General features: G+C 40.5%; 1 protein-coding gene across 1 annotated transcript; it reads right to left on the bottom strand.

Annotated features, from left to right (window-relative positions):
* Nucleotides 1-205: 205 nt before the first annotated feature.
* LOC145498027 (ATP-binding cassette sub-family C member 4-like) lies at nt 206-13,778 on the bottom strand. Its single transcript, XM_081477900.1, has 7 exons — nt 13,225-13,778; nt 12,501-12,883; nt 8,286-9,628; nt 6,840-7,410; nt 5,476-5,612; nt 3,599-3,960; nt 206-3,428 (listed from the first exon to the last, which is right to left on the bottom strand). Exons 1-7 carry the CDS (start codon nt 13,762-13,764, stop codon nt 2,868-2,870), a joined length of 3,897 nt encoding a protein of 1,298 aa, XP_081334026.1. The 5' UTR covers nt 13,765-13,778; the 3' UTR covers nt 206-2,867.
* Between the last annotated feature and the right edge of the window lie 652 nt (nt 13,779-14,430).

Below are 14,430 nucleotides of genomic sequence, written 5' to 3'. Positions count from 1 at the left end.
GGCTTTCTTTGCGCCTTAATTCTTAACGGTAAAAAAAGAAACAAGTTACGAACTCGTTGACAAAAGACCTATTCAGAATTCACTGTTCACTACTCACACCTATTCGCAAAGGTTGACCAACGATCAGACCTCAAGATAAGAAGTCAAGAGGTTTTGAAATGGTTTGAAATTTCATTGGGAAAAGCCTCTTTGATTCCCACGCAGGCATTACAGTAAAAATGCATATCTTACTGCTCTATTTGGTTCTCGAGTTTACATGAAAATTACCATCACAGAAAATAATCCTGACAAAGGTTACAATAAGATTAGGAACTCAAAGAAGTCCTGTAAAAGTCCACTGAAGGATAATTAAAGTGCTATCATTAAAGATATACATTTAAAGCCCATATCTGTGAGAGTCATGATGTTCTCTTAAGAATCCAGAGCAATATTCAAAAGAGCTTTCAGCGAAGGGCTTTAACGTTGATTCTGAGAGAAAATGAGCGGACGGAAAGCTCCTCCTGTTTCCATCTTGATCCTCATGGCTCTCAGCACCGTGTCACCTAAAGATATATGTCAATAACTTTGTTTAAATAACAGGCCTCCAGAAAGCAAGTGAGGGTAAACTTTGCGACAGCCCAATTTTGCGTTATATGCCACAGAAGTAAATTACACTGGTTTCAAATATGTTTTAACACTTTCCGTTTTTACAGTAATAAAGTTGGTGCATTTCAATTTGTGAAATCAAAGTTTTTGTTTGGATTAAAAATACGGTACAATACAGCAAAATAAAATAGCAGTTTATTGTGTTCTACACTCAGCTATATGTGAGGTGTGAAATTAAATGAAAGATAAAATGACACACCGACTAATTTGCAGGTATTCCACATAAATTGAAATTAAAAGTAAAGATCATAATGTTTGAGTAAGTCAGGATCATGAAATACAATCTAAAATAATTTAGCCTGCGAACAGGTTCCCGGCGAAGACGAAAAATAATTTCGGCGAGCGCGAAATAGAAGAATTCGGAGAGCAAAGCGATCGGGGCGGGGACAGGGGAGCCTGTAGGCTGTTTTTGATGTGCCTATCCGCCCTTGGTGATAAGCCTGTAGCAAATCAGTCAATGATGTAATTAGACCTGTCAAGAAGCTAAATTTTCGGTACTTGCAAACAGTTCTAATCGAGCTAATCAAATAGCTGGGTCGGGTGTCATAATATAGAGTGCAAGTAAGCAACATGTTCACGGAATATTTCAAACTTAACTTTGTCCCTCCAATGAACCAATACTTAGAGAGCTTAAAACATATTTGCAATACTGAAGTGAGCCTAAAGAAATTATAAGCACATGATAGAGGTGTCAACTCTGCGAAGCCTTTGACCTCTAAAAAAAATTGCCATAGCACCGCCAAACGGCTCCACTCCACTAGCTTCTACTTAAAATTCCTCCTCGTAACAGGGCATAAAGTACCCTTCAGAATCACTTGTGAAGTAACGAGAGACCGAAACTTAAAAGAGAACGGCAAATGTATTACTGTAACGAACCGCTGGAGTAGTATAATTTTACAAAGATCTGTCAAATATTCATCTCAAATATGTCAACAATCAGCGATTTAACCAATCATATCATGATACCAGGAGCTGGTATCATAGAACAGCGGCATCAATAGAATGTCCACAGGCTCCCTCGCTTCGTTCGGGCTCACCGGGAGCCTGTTCGCAGAAAAATAATTACACGTTATGCTTAAAAGTAAAAACGATAACGATATGTACAATCAGTAAGATAACAATAAGTAATAAAAGACACAAAAGGTAAATTTTCTTGATATTGTTCTTGAAGGCCTTTAAAGTTCAATAGTTCTGTGTGAATCTGGTAGCAGGTTGCACAGCTTTGGCGCCAGGTAACGCCACGATTTCATCCCGTGGGTTGAATTGATGACCTAAGCCAGTTTTAGAATGTCAGTTCTCCTCAGATCGTATTTAGTGTTTCTAAAATCTATAATTTTTTATGATTGTAGGAACATGATCGTTAATAGCTTTAAAAATTGTACAACCTATTTTTGAATATATCACAGAATAGGTTTACGTGCTCCTACTAAAAGCCATGCAATAAAACATCATTCCTGTACGTGTACATTGTGCATTAGTTTCTTTCGTGACAAATGTCTTCTTATGACGTGGAATTTTTTGTTGTCGATACAGAGCGCACTAAGACGAAAAATCTCGAATGCGGAAATTTCAATTTTGTAGCACATTGAGTGATAAACTAGAAGGTAGAAGAGTCCGATTTCGAGCCCTGGTGCCCAGGGTTGGGCAATACACTTTATCATCAGTGTTTCTCTTCTCCATGCAACTAACCTGACAACATGCTACGAAGGAGACGGAGTAGGGGTTGATGCAGTAGCCATCCTCCGTAATATAGAGGCATTACAATAAGTAAAAAGAAGTGGCTAAGCGTCTTATGTAAAACATTTCAATGTTTCAATTAAAACATCTTAATTTTAAGAGTTAAAACTCTTAACACTCCAAGAATACTAATAGCACTAAGAACTGGACTTGCTACTACATGTAATCTCGGAAGACGTGGATATCCATCTTAGAATGGATGCGTAAACGCTCAGCCACTCACTGCAAAATTTTTCTCTCCGTCAAAAATGGTTCGCTACTCGTTCTGACTGTGTAACCAATATTTGACGGCTATGCCACCGAGTAGCAAGCAGAGTTGCGGTGCATTCTTCAATTAAGCCCATCTTGGTATACTCTTTATTATTGCCGAGTTTGTAGAAAACACATTTTCTAGCAGCTGCGTACATGAGCTCAAAATCCAGTCTAATTTAAAAGTTTGTAACAACAAAAATGACATTCTAAGGCTCCCAGGCTGACTCCCTGAATCAGTGAGCTTTCCTTCTGGTTTGATTGGCATGATTCACCAGCTCAGCAAACAATCCACCGTTTCCTATCAACACTTCAGGCTTGTCAAACTCCACCACTCGTCCACCATTAAGAACCAGCACTTTATCATAGTCCATGATCGTGTTTAGTCGATGAGCAATGGTTAGCACTGTGGAATCCTTAAACTTGTCACGAATCACATCCTGGATCAGACGATCAGTCTTGAAATCCACATTGGCGGTGGCTTCATCCATGATGATGACCTTGCTTTTCTGGACCAGAGCACGAGCCAAACACACTAACTGCCTCTCACCAACACTGAAGTTAGATCCTGCCTCTTTAAGTTGGTAATTTAGTTGTTCAGGAAGTTTCTCCACCTTTTCCTTTAACTGCACTCCTTCAAGGGCAGACCATAGCTCCAGATCTGTGTAGCTTGAGAATGGGTCCATGTTTCTTCTCAAGCTACCTCCAAAGAGTACCGGGTCTTGGGCAATCACGGCCATGGAACGTCGAGCCCTTTGAAGATTAAGGCTTCTTATGTCGACATCGTCAATAAAAACCTGGGAAAAAAAATTTGCAAATCGAATACAATATTAACTTCAAATAAATAATTCCACTCAGTGTTGTTTTCCCGTGTCAGCAACAACAGATTAAATACCAGAGTGCTGCAGCGTCGTTATTGTACCATAAAAGTGGATAACACTTTAATTTAAATGAATACGACTTTTACCTGCCCTTCTGGTTCTGGCATACGCAAAAGTGCTGCAACAATGGATGACTTGCCAGCTCCTGTTCGGCCTGCCACACCTATCTTCTCCTTGTCGGTAACCGATACGTTGACATCCCTCAGCACACGAGGACCGCCGTCAATGTACTTTAAGGACAAATTTCTGATGGCTATGCTTCCACTCTGTGGCCATGACTCAGGCGGATGGTTCTGTGTGCTGTATCCGGGCTCTGCTTCCAAACCAGCGCACGAAATAACTCTTTCTACTGACGTCATGAGATTTTCAACTTCAGAACACGCTCTGATACCATACTGAACTTCATCTAATGATTCCAGCAAGAAAGCAAGGGACATACCAGCTAAGGCTGCGGGGAGATTGTCGGGGAGATTGTGAAAATAGTAATACAAAGATTAGTAGAAGTCGAGTGATCAATTATACAAAATATTGATAATTTTGTATACTATGGTGTCTTTTCATGTACTACTAATATAATATAAACACTGCTTTCATATTAATGCCTCTCTGTCTGTTATACTGACCGTCGGTCTGCCAGTTATTCTGTTGGTCTGTTGCTCTTGATCTATCTAGCACTCCGTATATGGTTGTGGGGTTTGTCAGACTAACGGTCTGTGGTTCTGCTAGACTAACGGTCTGTGGGTCTGTTTGGTATGTTGATCTGCGGACTTTCGGTTGGTCTGTCGATCTGACAGTCTGACAGCGTGCATCTCAATCTGTTAGTCTGATGGCTTGTCAGTCTATCAGTCTTTCTGTAGGTTTCAAGGTCTGTCCGTCGTTTTGGACCATCAGTGCAAGTTTGTAACTTTGTAAGTTTCTTGGTCTGTCTAGATCTCTCTGTCTCTTTTCTGTCTTTTTCTGTGTGGCTAACTCCATCGGTCTTACTTTCTGTCTGTCTGTCTGTCTGTCTGTCTGTCACTTTGTTCATCTCACAGGTGATCTGTTATCAGTTCTGTTTCGGTAAGTTAGTCTGAAAGATTTTGGTTTGTCAGTTTGTTAGCCTGTCTGTTTCCATCTATTTCTTTTTTCTTTGTCTGTCTTTGTCTGTCCCCAAGATTGGCTCTGTCATTATGCTTGTTTGCTGGTTGTCCGCTCTCTCCGTTTATGTGACGTGTATGGTTGCCGCATTACACCCCATTTTTTATAAGATACCTCCAGGATATCTCTAGAGAACTATTTTTTACTATTTTAAAGCCATAACGTCCAAGAGTCGTCCAAGAGTCGCCTGAAGCGACATCTTGACTGCAACGAAAAGCGATGGAGTGCATGTACAATTTTAACACGATACAGAACTAGGCAACACTTGTAATTGATACATTCTAAAACGGAAATGTCATACGCCATAGTCTAAGAATATTTACAAGAATATTTTCAGCCTAAAATGGGCATTATTCAGCCTGGGCCGGAAAACAATATTCTTACCAGGAGAAGGTAATAGTGACTTGCAAACATGAAAGGGAGAAAGTTCTGTATTTAAGCAATAGAGCACTTTTCCCGTGTTTACATAGCCTCATCTAAAAACGAGGAGGGTTTGCATTACTTTCGAAAATTCTCCCAACCACTCGAGTGTTTAGATGAGGCTATGTAAACACAGAAAAAGTGCTTTATTGCTTTTATAAAATAATTCGCCGGTAGTAGCTCAGTCATTTTATAAATCGAGTTATGTACGCCCAATATTGAACCATTGTACCAGTTGTAAATAAAGATACTACTCAGATTCACATTAAAGAAAACTCATTTCCTTTCGCTATGATTGCGAACTGGACTTCAGAAATACAATGTATATCGAGAACAATAGAGGAAACAAGCACAGTTTTTGTTTACGTTCTAACTTCTTACCCATGACACTTTGAGGTAATCTTACCAGGGCTTTGGGAAGCAAGGACTGCCCCGAAAGCTGCAGCAGCTGTCATAAGACTGCAGACAAGAGTCATGCGAAGACTAAGCCACTGAGTGCTGGTTATTACCATGATTAATGCTGAAGTGTTCTCATCCTGGTATCTAAAAGTAAATTGATACAAAAAATTGAAAGTGGTCGAATTCTAGAAAAAGGCCTGCTTTCTGTGGATAGGCAGATCATTTCTTCGCCAGTCAACATCGCGTGCTGTAAGGATTTTAATTCATTTTTCCATCACTTCGTAGTTTTTTATTAATGACTCCTTTAAAGAAATAACCAGAGGGTTTGGATAAAGTGTAACTGATAGCCAGGAGCTTCAAGGCCTGACTCATTGCTAAGAATTGGTTATAATTTTAATCCTCAGTTGAGAAATGGCGCGTTTTTTAAGGTTACTTCAAACCTTCGCGGGGCTACATTGGTCGATATTTTTTTGGTCAAGAAAATTAAAGTCCGCGAAGCTCAAGTTAGCATACTGTGAACGCTAAGGGTTCTGTTATTTCATTGACTCGCGGCTCTTCAAGTTGACACATTCCTCTGTGAAGGCGTGATATGTTTATAAATCTTTAGAAGGCGAAAACTCGCACTCGTTTTTCGAGAGAATCCCTTCTCTTTAAATGAATTAATAGGGTATGCAGATTTGACGGTTTTCCATGAAATTTGGTCACAGCATTTACTGATAGATATGGAACTAAAGCTTGGCGGCGAATCCCCTTATTTTAAATACTTTGCTCGTGGCGGCCTTTAACGCAACAGGTTACGCAAATTTTTCGATAGTCGAACTTGACAGATCTATAAAAAGATAACCAATAGAAATAAAAGAAAATGCCGACACGTTTTTTGAGACTGAGGCTTTGTGATAAACACTGCACAGTTATTTTGCATGAACGATCGCATTTGATACCCGATTAATTCGCTGGAACGTCAGTCGGTCATTTTGGAGTTGACGGCCTCTGCCGCCTTTGGAAAGAAAAATCAAAAACAAAACATAATTTTATCGAATTCTGCATTTTATAACCTTTCTGTTGATATATAGTTTGTGGGGGTTTCCTTGAAAACAGCGCGCGTACGAATTTTTTTCTGGACTACACTCGCGAAGGTTTGAAGTAACCTTAAATGATAGCTGAGATGTAACATCTTCAAAATTTACTGATAGATCGGAAAAATGGAGTGAAATATTAACTGATACCTCACAAGTCGCTAAAAACCTAACCGATAACTGAGATTCCAGACCCCGCTTCCAGACCCTCTTTACCACCCTGTGCCTTTGAATATCTAGGGAACAGACTGATTTACTGCCATGAAACTGGGAATATTCTGAAAACTGCACTTACTTGAAGAGCCTCTTCAAAAAACTTTGTTCCATTTGCGATGAACGAATTATTTCGAGTCCCGCAACTGTCTCTGAAATGTGCGAGTAAACTGGGCTGCATGTAATGGCTTCCAGCCTCTTAATCTCCCTGGAGGACTTCAGATAATATCGGCCATAATAAATCCCAATTAAAACGAGAGGAATAGCAACAAAAATAAGCCAAACGTTTGCTGCGACAGGAAGTATGACTGTGCTTATTGAAAATAAACAAACTTCCACTGCAAGCAAGAACTGAGGAGGCAGGACATCGTCCATATTGCCAATGTCTTTGGAGAAGCGATTTAAAATGCGTCCAACCGGAGTTTTGTCAAAATAGAGCACCGGTGCCTTAATGACAGACCATACCATTTTGTTGTGCAGTGTTTCAGAGGCTTTAAGAAGCGTTGAATAAAAAAGAAACGAGGCGATTAAATTGGCCAGGAAATTTGATCCAACAAAACAGCCGTAAATGCCTAATGTCTTAGATGATTGTTGCTCTTCGCGATCCATCTCCGACACTTGAGACAACCACCAGTAAGAGGCAACGAGTAACCCTAAAACATAGGACAGAAGAATGTTTTGTTCCCTTTCAAATTCAATTCGGTGTATATAACACGAATTGCACCTCTCGAGGCTAGTTCTCGTTAATGATGCGACTGGTTAGAAGCATAGTAAAGAAATTGAAATTAATCATCAGCTGTACAGTTGACTACTTTTTTAGGGCCTGTTTACAAGGAGAGAGGGTTACTCTAACAAGCGGGTTACCATAGCACTCACACATTTCCTATTTTTTTCTTCCTCGTGTTTACAAGGCAGCCAGGGTTACCCGGGTAGACTGGTTACCCTATCTGTGTGCTAGGGTTACCCTTTCAGGCGGGTTAACTTTTTCCCTTGTAAACACTCCAGGTATGGTCAACCCGCCTACCCGGGCTAACTTTCTAATTGTTTCCAGACCCCATGAGAGTAACTGTGTATTATGTTGTCCCGGGTTGTAGGATTACCCTACCTGTGAAATTTTGCTTGTAAACCGGGGTTATCTTTTGCCCCCGAGCTAGGGTAAACCCGCTTCCTTCCTCCTAGTAAACAGGCCTTTAGACCTTCTTATCAAATAAATGTAAGTATGCATATGTATGTATTGACAGAATCTCAAAATCATAACAATCAGGAAGTTTTCATCTCCTCTTCGATGCCGTTAATATTGTTTTTAGACAATTGTTTTGGGAACTCCTGGAGACAGAAACACTCTAAAAGAATAGCAGCATTCAACATGGTCCATCAAAACCATGTCGATCGTCTGACGGTCTCGAGAGTTACTGATCCTTGACTCGATAATAGTAGCATTTGAACCTATTTCCACGTAACCAAATGATTTAACTATACTAGCTACGTCCCGCGAAAGAGTTTGTAAAGTATCTAGAAATCTTCTTACCTTTCACGCCAAGAACAAAGAGGAAAAGACAAAAGACTACAGGAGCTGCCAGAGATGTCCGGAAGAAGTTCCAATAGAGCTTCCAAGTAATAGAGCCAGTATTTCTATCTTCTTCCTCTTCCTTCAAGTCCTCAATCCCGTTACCATGGAACTGATCCTGATAATGATGAGGCTGTGCTACGAATTCGACTCCTGAACCGACACTCTCGACGTCAGAAAATTTAAAAGATCTCGAGTTTTCGAATTCATGAAGACAAACTCTTTCATTTACTTGAGCTCCTTCGCTCAGCACAATGATGCTATCTAAATAAGTTAAATAGTCCAGTTGGTGCGTAACGAAAACACGGGTTCGACCTGAAAGAAATCCACAAATGCAGCGATCAAAGAGATGCTTTCCAACTTTGGCATCCACGGCACTCAGAGGATCATCCAACAAGTAGATGTCGGCGTCCGAGTATAGCGCGCGTGCTAAACTTACACGAGCCCGCTGACCTCCACTCAAACTAACGCCGCGGTGTCCTATCTCTGTTAAATCTCCTTGTGGGAAGTTGTGTAAGTCTGTTTGCATGCAGCAAACCTCTACAATTTCTTGATAGCGTCTCGATTCAAAAGATCTTCCAAACAAGATGTTGTCTCGTATAGAACCTGAGAAGACCCAGGGCATTTGAGAAAGATACGCAATTCTTCCATTAACTGATACTCTTCCATTTAGAGTAGGCAGCTCTCCAAGAATAGCCATCAAGAGAGACGACTTTCCACTTCCCACTGGTCCAGTTATGGCAAGCATTTGTCCTCTGCTCACAGAAAATGAAATGTCTTTTAGAGCTTTCCTGTCTTCGTGCCTATCCCAAGAAGCCGAAACACCCACTAGAGATAGATCATTATTATCTGTATCAGACAAAGTCCTTTTTCTCAAAACGTAAAGCAGATTAGGATCTCCGACTTTCAAGCTTTCTAGTCTGACAATTCCTGTTCCATATCGACTTGCCTTTAAGTTGACACTAAAGCAGCCATTAGGACCACGTTGTTTACCAAACGTAACGCGTTGGTCGAGCTGAGCAGATGATATACCATATTCCCTGGACACGAATTGCTCGATGCGCCTGACAGCAATATAACCTTCAGCAACGAAGTGCAAAGTGCATGCCATCTGGACACAAATGCAAAAATTTATGACGTTAAGGCTGGATAAGATTGTAAACGTTTTAAAAGCAGTGACGTGTTCGCCAGTTGTGATCAAGATAGCAATAGCTAGGAAGCCAGCGAGTGGTGCACAAGTGTAAACTAGGGAATATAGGCTGCATATAATGAGTCCACGCAATCTGATGAACCACATCTCTTTCCTGCGTTTTTTTTTAAAGAGAGAGAGATAACATAGTATAAGAAAGGCGAACCCGTCGCGAGCAGCCAAGGATTGTATATATCAGAAGAGGCAAATTCCATTACAACTGACAATTTAGCTGCACATGTATACAATCACATATAATGAATCCCGACAAGGGAAAAGCCCCCTAAAACGCTAAGACGGCCGGTAGCCTACGGACAGGGCTACCGACAAATTAATCAAAGTGCTGTACGAGCAAACTCGTGAATTGAACAGGTGAATGAAGTTATGTATAGGATCTCCAAAATTGTATTTCGCTTGCCTTCTTTTGCTCATTACCACTGGAAAAAATCATGGTTGTAGCTATTTTCATTAATTTTCTATGAATTTTCAAAGTTCATGAAATTTGCCTTTTCCATAACAACAAATGAAACGGACATTTAACACACAATTAATTTGAGTTGTTTGAACTTGCAGTCACATGATGCCATGAACCCTTTCTCGACCTTCCCCCGATCACTTGCACTTACGTAACACGTTGTCATGTCAAACTGTATATGCGCCTGCAATACAGCGAATTTACTACTAGAATTGAATTGAAATTCATAAATAAAAGTTAAAAGATGATCGACCGATAGCTGATTTGCACAATCTGATCACCCACTACAACTCGTGAGTTGCGCTCGGAATTGACGAGCTTAAAATGAATGTGATTGGCGTCTGGTTCGAGGAAAAAAGTGATCTATAAATAGCCTCCTCGCAAAACTGAGAGCAGAGACCCCATCCCGGAGATGTACACTTCTAGCATTGTTACCTCCTGATATATGCATCAAATATTAGTTAAAGAAAGCAAGACAGTCTGCAACGCAAACTATCCGAAGAAAACGTAAATCAAAGGAACAAACGGCAAAATATAAACTGTAAACTACAGCAGATAAATTTAGAAATGTAACGATAACTAACATGCTCACCTTGTTTGTTACGTTCATCAGGTTTTAACTGTTCAATATGAAAACTCTCCCTTATTTTAAGTTGATAATAAAGATTGGCATGAGCTAGAGTTTTAAAAGGTGGTTGTGTGTGCCTAACCGAGAGGTCCGTGTTTGAGCCCTGGCTGGCATCGGTGCAGTGTGCAGTTTAGACCTTTTGAAAACGCCATTTCCCATATCCACATTTTTGATTATCGACTATTAAAGTGCACCTAGCCTCACGATTTTAATTCGCTCAAGTGAAAATACTTGTTATTCAAAACACTTCTGCAAAAAAAAGAAATTTGCATCTGGTAGTTTAATCTCCGATTTTCTATACCCTTTTAAAGTCGCGACCACGTTTAGGGAGTCTAGGGCGGGGGATGCTGATGACATCTACCCAGCACACGATAGCTCCTCAGTCCGTTCTCTGTATTTTCTCGAGAAAATGGCAAACAAAACTTATCGTTGTTATTTATTCTGAGACTAAAACGTCAAAATTCAGTTTCAAAATCATTTTTTTTTCGTCACTGGAGTCCGAGTTATGCTTCGATTAGGAAGACTCCGAAATAAACTTTGATGAGACACGTTCGACAACTTTGAACTAGCTACTTTCATTACGTTTAAAAAGGGCTTTGACAGCATTTTGGGAATAGAAATGGCTAGCAGATACGATGTGGAGATGCAGGTAAACGAAAAGCTGGGAAGAAAACCTCAGGACTGCAGTTAGATGGTAATTTGGTTACTTTCACAAGTTTACCGTTGCTCAAGACCTCGGCTTCTTTATTGTTCGCGAAACAAAAGCACGGTCAAGCATGCCGTCGTCTCTGATACACTGTTCTCAGAGCTTTATGTAATGCGAGTCTTCTCTTTCTATTTTTCGTAATTAATTGCCAAAGTAAGGCCCGACGAGCACTGTATTTCGGCATTTCGCTAGCGAGTCCTAGAAGTAACTAGCCGCGCATCGAGTGTATAGCATGAGGACAAGTGCTTATTCCCGTGCTTTAATGAAGTGTAACTTGTGAAATAGGATCGACGCAGGCTTGACGTTTGTTATCACGTTGGAATGAAGTCGACTCTTTGTCGCACCTATCTTTAATTTATTCGACAAGACTTTAATTTCCCATACCAGTCGTGACGCTTCTGATCGATCACACAATTTTGCTGGCTATGTTATAAATACTGCGGGATTGGAAGATATGGGTTGTCGGTAGCAAATCTACAAGTTAAGGGTTGTCTTTAATAAGAAAATTTTGAAGAAAGCATTTGGAAGACTGCTGAACAAATCCCAGGGTGAGTTCTCCAATGGCTCTCACAGGCTCCCTTCGCTTGTTTTAGTTCGACCCATCGTCTTTGCTGTGCCATTGACATATCATCGCCAGTGGATTGTACAGTATATCTTTTTTTCAATTCTTTCAATTTACTACTGCAACAGCTGTTAGCGCTTTTGGAAGGCGTTTCTCTACACTTGTCGAATGTGTATTGCACCATTCTGAAGAAAATCAGTCCAGTTCCTGAAATCTACCTTGTTCCCGCAATGTACAGGGGTTGAACTCAGGCGCGCGCCATGGTGCATTTCCTATAGAGAGCGGGAAGAAAGGAGTATTCAGGGACTGGACTAGAAGGAAATAACAGGACTGGAGAGATTCCACCTTTCTGGGTAGATGCGGCAATAGCCTATGGACCCAGGCCATTCTCAGTTAAACCCAGCCTTGGAACAAATTGGCGGCGTTTTTGGTGCTATTCAGTTGCGACATTTTCCTCAAGCACAGGAAACGAGGGTTTAACAGCATCAACATTTCTTCGCAGAAGTACTTTGAATAACAAGTAGATTTGTTTTAAAGAAAAAAAACGTTTGGGGCTAGGTACACTTTAAGGGAAAGCTTTGTACAAAGTCAATCAATGCGTTACTCTGGATCATACCTCCGTAGTTGCTTGATCGCTTCTGTAAAGTTCATCTCCCATGCGTAGATTTTAACAGCTCGAATACCAGATAGAATCTCGTTCATGACTTCCAGTCTCTTGTCTGTGGCTGCTGCACTTTTAACTCGTAGATGTTTAGTCTGATGTGACGCGACGGTGATGTAAACGATAGCTATTACATAAAAGGCAACTCCAGCAAGAGCAAAGCATCCAATAAGAAGCCAAAGAATAATACACGAAGCCAAAACCTCAAAAGGGGCAAAGAGAAATAGGAATATCGCCCACAGAACCTTTTCCAACTTCTGTGCGTCGTTTGACACAAGGTTGATGGTCTTTCCCGTGAGTATCTTCTGAATATCACTGCGATTAAGCTCTCTGAGAATCTGCATAGATAGTAACAGCCTATTAGCAAGTTGTATATATGTAAAGTAACGAACATATCGGATGTGAGATCGATGGCGACGGAATATAATAGTCAAATTGATTTTCAGATTAATCTGTCTCCAACCTAAGTTGGAAATACAATATAACGGATTTAAGGCAAAGGATTTTTAAAATTAATTCTGTCAACACTTAAAGACAAATCTTTCTATTCAGTGGAACTTTATGAAAACCACTGAATAGAGTCATGGATACTACAAAGCAAGCACCAAACCCCTAGATCCCCACCAAGTCAATCAGTAATAAGTGTAATCCAGTGCTATAACCGTCAATCAACACTTACTTTTTTGTACACCAGGCCAATGCTTGCTACTTTCAGTTGTGTACCCCAGATTTCTGCCAACGCACTGAAATGATTTTTAGACAGTCCTTTGATGAATGCCAACAATATCATTCCAGCAACCAGCAAGAAGGAAGAAACAGAGTACTTCCGTTGCGATTCATTTTCGAGATCTGAGAGGAAAAACCAAAGTAGCAGAGGCAGAAAGACGACAGACAAAGCGCGAAGTGATTTCAAGATTAGCATGCCTGTGTACTGCTTCCATGAAAACATCCGGGAAAATGCTCTCCATAGGCGAGGTTGACAACCTGCTAGTCGACTTCTGGTAATTTCTTGTTGCCATAACTTTTCTAACTTATTCACGAGATGTTCCATGCTGTCTTGCTTGCGAACAGTAAAAATATCTTTCTTTTCCAGGGGCCTTTGGGTGCCTTGTGTTAGAACAGTGTTCATCCAATGTAATGTTAGACAGGAAAGCCAGTTGGCTGAGTCATTAGGATGTGGAATTACTGAGGTCCGACAACTTTGTTCATTCTGCTCCATGTTTTTTAGCGCTTTTCTTTCCTAAAAAAAACATGCAAAATTTAGTTCAGGCAACAAGGGCAAAAGGACATAATTCAAACGCAAAACACTTGCAGTGCCTTGTGGTAAATCTTGCACCTCAGCCACTGCATAAAGGTAATTTAAGTGCGGGTATCTGTAAAAGCGGTGCACTGCATTTCGGGTCCCTCAACCTTTACTCAGTAAACTATCTGATCATATGTCAAAATAATCAATCAATCAAAGCTGCAAAAAGGCTCATTTTCATCATGGCCAGGATGGAAACTTGCCAAAATTGTCGAGACGCTGCTCAAAAACCACTGAGCGCAATAAAAATATTATTCCTAGCTTAAGTGATACCCTTGTTCTCCGTGTTTCAATCGGGTTTTAGTATAAATCTACTGGCGTTCTATCTCGAATGCCGCTCTCTGATTGGCTTCGCTACTCACTATCTATTCTGTTTTAGTATAAATCCACTCGCGTTCCATCACGAATGTCGTTCTCTGATTGGCTACGCTACTCCCCATCTATTCTGTGATAGATAGTGAGTAGCGTAGCATTGTGCCCGTGTTAACAAAATGACGACAGCTTCTTGGCGTTTTTGAAGTGTCTGTGAAGAGGATTTATATAACGTTTTGAACGACTAGTAGATTTATACTAAACAATTAG

This window comes from Orbicella franksi, chromosome 9, assembly GCF_964199315.1.
Source record: "Orbicella franksi chromosome 9, jaOrbFran1.1, whole genome shotgun sequence".
In the NCBI taxonomy this organism is placed as follows: domain Eukaryota; kingdom Metazoa; phylum Cnidaria; class Anthozoa; order Scleractinia; family Merulinidae; genus Orbicella; species Orbicella franksi.
This window is presented reverse-complemented; position numbering and strand designations above follow the sequence as displayed.